The sequence below is a fragment of the Pygoscelis adeliae genome, unplaced genomic scaffold (genome assembly GCF_000699105.1).
Source record: "Pygoscelis adeliae isolate BGI_AS28 unplaced genomic scaffold, ASM69910v1 Scaffold186, whole genome shotgun sequence".
Lineage (NCBI taxonomy): Eukaryota > Metazoa > Chordata > Aves > Sphenisciformes > Spheniscidae > Pygoscelis > Pygoscelis adeliae.
Window position 1 is genome coordinate 4747921 of NW_008825071.1, and position 6274 is coordinate 4754194.

Here is a 6274-nt window from a genome sequence, read left to right on the forward strand (position 1 = left end):
CTGCTCAGCTATGTTCAGAGTCCTTTTGTGGAAGTTCACAGGAGGCACTTAGGGACAGGACGAAGGGCAACGGTTGAGGAGCCACAGGTCTGTCCATCACTCAGAAGACCCTACGGAAAAGGCTGCCAGGATGCGTTCAGCCAGCAAGATTCTGGGTCTGAGGGAGGCCGTTGAGTTTAGGGACAAACAACCCCTTTGAGGAGCAGCCAGAGAAATGTGACACAGCCACAGAATAAACACAGCAGTAGATGCATGCAACCATTCCCACCCTGGACTCTGCCAGGGCGACAGCGAGGAGGGAATCTGAAGTGACAGTACTGCTTTCTCGCTCAACGAGGTGAATCCAGGACAGAGGCACAGCTTAAAATGTGACTTTCCCATCACTTTGTGTTCAAACCTTGCCGTTATTTAGAAGCAGGGTTGTGGGGTTTGCTTCCTTTCCTTGAGAATTTTTCCTTCTCATGAATTTTGTCGGTAAAACCAGACGAGAAGGATCTGTTGATAAGGGTGCAAGGAATGACATGGTGCCGCAGCAGCTCAACCTCTTTGTCCAGATCTCCAAATGCCGAGGCCTGGGAGCGGCTTTCCTAAAGTGAGGAATCCCCGCCAACTCAACGGGTGCAGACCGTCCCATGTATCATCATCTGCAGGATCCAGCTCTCTGGCATTATTAGATGCTCCCCTGACAAATGTAAGCTTGAATGGCATAGACTCAAAGTACACTTTTTGTCTTTATTTTCTAACTTATACTTAGAAACAGGCCAGTGAGTATTTTCGGTAAAATTTTCACCTGCTTCCAAGTCAGTTAGGCTGATCTTAAGATAAGGACATAGACACACAGGGATCAGATTTTTAAAGCACTGAAGTACCTGAAAGTGCAGAGAGACACCTAGCTGTTTCCCGTTGCTCTCAGTGCAGAAGAACTGGGCACAGACTAGTGAATTTAATCCCAGTATCTCTATACTGGGAAAATGTGAAGAACAAGCTGTAGATTACAGAAGGCACACAGTGCCTTTCGTTTCTCTGAAGTGTCAACAGCTTGCAAGTCATGTTTTGCAACTTAATCTTACACCAGACAGCCACGTGTGTTGGGGACAATCTTAGTACAGGAGACTGTGCTAATCAGTTATAATCAATTATATTCCTCAGACAACAGAGGCATGGTACTTGTGTACCTTGTTATGATCCCATCTCCTCCTACCTATTCCCTATGACAGAAGTAACAGAAGAGAGTGTAGGTCTCCCAGATCCCCGTCTGGTTCCCAGTCTCCCCACTGCCATCACCTTCATCCCTATCCCAGCACACCCACCAAGCCATCAAGCTGGCCAAGAGGTGAATGAGCAGCCACACTAAAAATGTGACTGTGCAGAACATGCCATGAGTGTTCACACTAATAAAAGTGAAATGTTGACGAGTTTGGGCCCTAAATATGTCAGCCTTTATTCTTATGGCTTAGCTAATCATTGTGTATAATGTTGGTTAAGAAAATTTACACTTCCCAGTGAATAATGTATAAACCAAGACTCACATGAGGGCAAATTTTTACAAAAAACACGTAAAATGCTTCAAAATTATGCTGGCAACAGAACTGCAACCAGCATGGCAATTAGACACAATGTTAATCAGATATGAGCAAAATGAACCAGAAGATTATTTTATTAGCCTGGGAAAGATGGTCAAGCTCCTTCCGGCTCTTATTTACCACTTCCTTTAAGGTGATGATGACAATAATTTTATTATTAGATTCAAATTCCTCCTGTTGTTTTTATCTCAAGACTCCAACTGGCTTTACAATAGGGTAGTTACTTAAGTCACTCTCTCAAGGAATTAATTGTGTACAAAGCTGCTGCTGCACTGAATTGCTTTTATTTTCAAATCCATCTGCCTGTTGCTATTTTTAATGTACTCATCCTGATGAGAACTGCACCCACACCGCCACACTGTGCCTCACACAAAGGGAACTAAGGAAATACACCTCAGCTTCTCCAAAATCAGTGTTCTAGGCTGTGAGCTTCACTTAAAGACTGTCTTCAGGAGACAGGCAGGGCACTGTGGGCACCCTCATAGCTTCCTGCTCAGCTCCTAAATCTCTTGGGCACTCTACCACAAAGAAAGCCATCATGGTGTCGGGGCTGCCTCGCAGCACACGGGATGCTTGAAGCCCTGTCTGAAGTAGGGCTTCTCCCTTCGCCCTGGTAGCATATCTTTGATCAGCCCGCTGCAGGAGCCTGCACGCCCTGGAGGGATGCAGAGCTGCGTCCATTCCAGGGAATGTGTGGGGAGCACCCCAGCGATGCCAAATATTGGTGTTCAGCTCCCCCGGGGGCACTAACTAAAGACCACTGTGGGATTAAGTAGCGCGAACCTACACCTGCAAGTGGGAAAACGAGCTACGGCGTCCCTCCCTCTCCAGTCCTGCCAGTGCTCCCTGCAAAGGGTGGTGGGATCGCTCTGCAGGTGTTCGCTGAAAACAGCACATAAATGTTTCAAACACCGCTGCATAGGTGTCACTCCAAAGCCATAAAGAAAACAGAAGGTGGAGAGCCCCAGCTCGAGCCCTCAAGTATCAGATATTCTTCTCCCACCTATACGATTTTACAGGCTGAGGAGTGATGTCAGCTGAAACCTCCGTTTGACAGCTTTTCCTCAAAAACTCGGCGTAAAACCAGCCTCAGAAGTGTTAGTGATGTTGCCTGGAGAAGACCTCTTGGATTTACGGGCAGTAATTAATACTTAACCTTTAGCTCCAGTGAGGCAGCTGTGCGGCGGGGTTAGTAGGAGTCACCGTGTTGGTAAACGATAATTGCACTGCACATACAGACCTGAGCTGAGCACCCTACAATTATGGGGGAAGGTTTCCTGGGCCTCTTGCAAAGGCCCTCAGGTTAGGAAGGTCTCCCCAGGCAAGCTGGAAAGACCCTTCTTCTCTCTGTGAGACAGACTCTAAGGCCAGGGTGGCCTGGGCAGCTGAAGCCTCTGAGGACAAGGCACCGACAGCACCTAAGAAAGAAGGATCCATCAGGCCATCCATGTCCTGCTGGCAGCAAGAGTGGGGGGTGCTCTCTGCTGTGTCTTTATATATTCAATACCTTGAGGCACTCAGAGTTGGTCCATCAGACCAGTTGATGGGAGATAAATGGGACACTGAGCTCAGGTGTACTGTCCTCCCTTGTAATTGCCATAGGAGAAGAACTGCTCCCCTCTCTCTCCATTTTGACTGCCAATTATGTCCCTGCTCTGGGGTGGGGACCGGTGGAGACCATCCGTAGGTCTCCTCAACTGCTTTGGCTGAAGGAACCCCTTCCCATCGCTTGCCACGCTGGTGGATGGGAATACCTTGGGTGCAGCCCAAGATGCCTGCAAGCACCAAGGAAGTCTCCTGCAAAGATGCAAAAGGGTTTATGGAGAGCAGTGACGCTGATGACTCTTCACAGAAGACCTGTCTTCTTGACACCTGGCCAAGTCTGGCTCCTCTGGAAATAAAATAAACAAGCATTAAAAGAGGCTGTCTTCCATATGAGCCAAGGAAAAGACGGTTTGCCTACTGTTAAACATCAGTAATACCAGCCAAACATCAATACCAGCAAAACATCACTATGGATATTTATAAGGGGCCAAATCACAAAGTCCTGAAGTCATTCATGAGTCATGGCTGCAGAGGCTTCATCTGACCTCTCTCATACTGCAGGCTGTCGTGTTTTACCGCGTTACCTCTGTATTGAGCCCAGTCACTTGGATTAGACTCAGTCACATCTTCTGTGCTGACATCTACTCTTCTGCCAAAATACAGCGAGGAACGGACCCGCTGCGCTGCCCTCAGTGGCTTATTCAAATGGTTAATCGCCTGCATGTGCCTTACCTCGCATTTGAATTTGCCTGGCTCCAGCTTCTGGTCTCCAGTTTTGGAGAAGGTCCCTTCTGTGCAAGGTATTTTCTCCCCGGGGAGGTATTGTCATGCAGGGCACTTGTTGCTCACCGCAGGCTTCCCCTCCCAGCTGGTGGCACCAGCCCCAAAGGCAGAAGCCAAGTCACAACCTGACACCAAGTGAACACCTCGGCTCTATTTGAATGGAAGGGCTGTCCAAGTGGCCTCCAAAAAAAAGGCTTGCAGGGCTCTGCCGTATTTGTTTTAGTCCCCCTTTGCTGTCTGGGGGAAGGGGAAAGGAGAGGACGAGAGCCCCTCAGCCCCCTTCTCCCAGCCCTTCCAGCCCTGGCCGGGCGTGCATCCGTCCCACCCTCGCCCCTGCACCGGCTTTCGGCTCCCCTGGAGCTGAAGAGCGAATAAGACCTCTCGGATCTGGCCTCTAAGCTGATAATTGCAACCCCTTCACTGGCACAAGGCGGCTCTCATGCCATTTTGACCCAAACTATGTCTTCTTTCTGTATATTTTTAATTAGTCTCAAGAATGCAGAAAAACCAGCGTGAGATCCTTTCATTCCCCTTTGTTTAATATCTGTTATTATGACATTAAGTGTAGGGTTTTGTTGTGGTGGAGAGTTCAAAATCCCCCTTGGTTCTGCTGCTGTAGCCATGGGTTCGTGTACATTAAAGTGGTCATTTTCGGATTAGCTCTTGCTTTCCCTTTGATGCATATGAAACGCTGAGCCAGTTGGTTGGAGAAGGCATTTTACCTCTTTTGTTGCCCTTCCTCGCAACCAACGGCAGGGAGAGGACGAAAGCCCCCTGGCTCTCTCTTTAAATCAGAAAGGAATTTCCAAAGGGTTTAAAGCTTTAGTTGCCACTTCTGTCTGGGGTTGCCTGACCAAAAATAGATGGAGTTTGTTTTCAAAGGAGCAGGCGACGAGGAGCCTCTTATTTGCTGCTGCTGTCGTCGCTCATGCGCCTGTTCCCTGGGAATTCAGGAGTCCCGAGAGCAGAACCGGGGCTGAGCAGTGTGACACAGCTCAAAACTTTTCTCCCCGGGATACACGTGTTTTAGTAGTGAGAATCAGCATTTTGGGGCAATCAAAGTATTTTTTTTTCCCTCGTCTCTTCCTTTTTTGTCTTTTTTTCCCTTTTCTTTTTGATTTGGCAGTTAATGGGAAGCAGAACAAAGGTTTGATTGAACAAACGCTAGATTTCACTTATGCCTCACATTACACCGACAGCCCTATGATTTCTTTCCATCTGCTTAAGACCTACACTCTGCACGGTTATTTCTGTGGGATGTCTGATATTTTTTTCCGAGGAGAGAGCATTTTCCAGCCTTGAGCCCTTCCCAGCTCAACCATTCATATCATTACAACTAATCATAAGGGCTCTCGGTTAAAATAAAATTGAGTCCATCGGAAAAAAGTAGGAAAAAAAGAGTTAATTAGAAAAAAACCAAATAGACACGCACAACTTTTCTGCCATCCTAGAGATCATCCCAAATATCCGTGCGAAAGTCGGGCAAACGGGGGGAGGGGGGGCTAGAAGGTCAGGGGGGAAGGGGGTGTTTATGTCAACACCGCTCGGTGATGGAATAATGCGCCCCAACGTGAAGTCACAGCCGCGGGGCATGTGAAGTCACAACTTCTCCAGGTGGCAGGTGCTGCAGCAATTCAGATGCGAGGGAGCCGCTCCCCTCCCGCCCCCGCCAAAGGCATCGATAACCGGGGAGCGGGGGCTGCCCCTGCGGACGCGGCTCCTCCGCTTTACACACAAAAAGGGAAGCGGCGCTCATGAAATATTCCTGATCCACCAGAATTATTTTTACCTTGGGAAACCTGCTTCCTTCTTTTTTTCTTTTCTTTTTTTTTTAGGCACTAATACGTGCCTAATCAGCGAGATACGTTTTAATTTAAAAGCCAATAGTCTGCAGCTGAACTACACTACAGAAATCCGATGTAAGGATAATTTGGAGTATTCAAAACCGCTGAGTCAGCGGCGGAGCCCATCTCCATGGCTAGAATATTGTTTCTAACTCCCGCTGCTGTGTTTCACTTACTGTTATACCGATTGTATCGTGTAATTATTGTTTGTTTTCCAAAAATGTAATTACTTTTTTTTTCTTTGTTTCCTTTGCAACGTTAAATCTGCCAAATGCCTGACTAAGGCAGCTCCAGAAAATAAAAAGAAGGAAAAAAAAATTAAAAAGCTAATGACAGGGGAGGAGGTCTCTTTCTCTCTCTTTAGCCAAAGATTTTCTCTCTCGGGCACCTTCTTGCGTCGACGATTTAATAAAAATACCGGCACGTGTAGAACAAAACCTTTGGAAACGCCCAGCCCGGTTCGAGGAAGGCGTCGGCTCCCGGGCAGCCCCACGCGTTTCTCGGGTGGCTTTCCCTCCT

The 6274-nt window shown here is 47.8% G+C and overlaps 1 protein-coding gene across 1 annotated transcript in view; it reads right to left on the minus strand.

The window, feature by feature from the left end:
- Window positions 1–404: 404 nt before the first annotated feature.
- The window catches only part of TFAP2A (transcription factor AP-2 alpha (activating enhancer binding protein 2 alpha)), a 32526-nt gene continuing 26656 nt past the window's right edge, over window positions 405–6274 (minus strand). The window contains exon 6 of the mRNA XM_009326540.1: window positions 405–587. Coding sequence (XP_009324815.1) covers window positions 405–587 — 183 coding nt within the window. The remainder of the gene's footprint in view (window positions 588–6274) is intronic.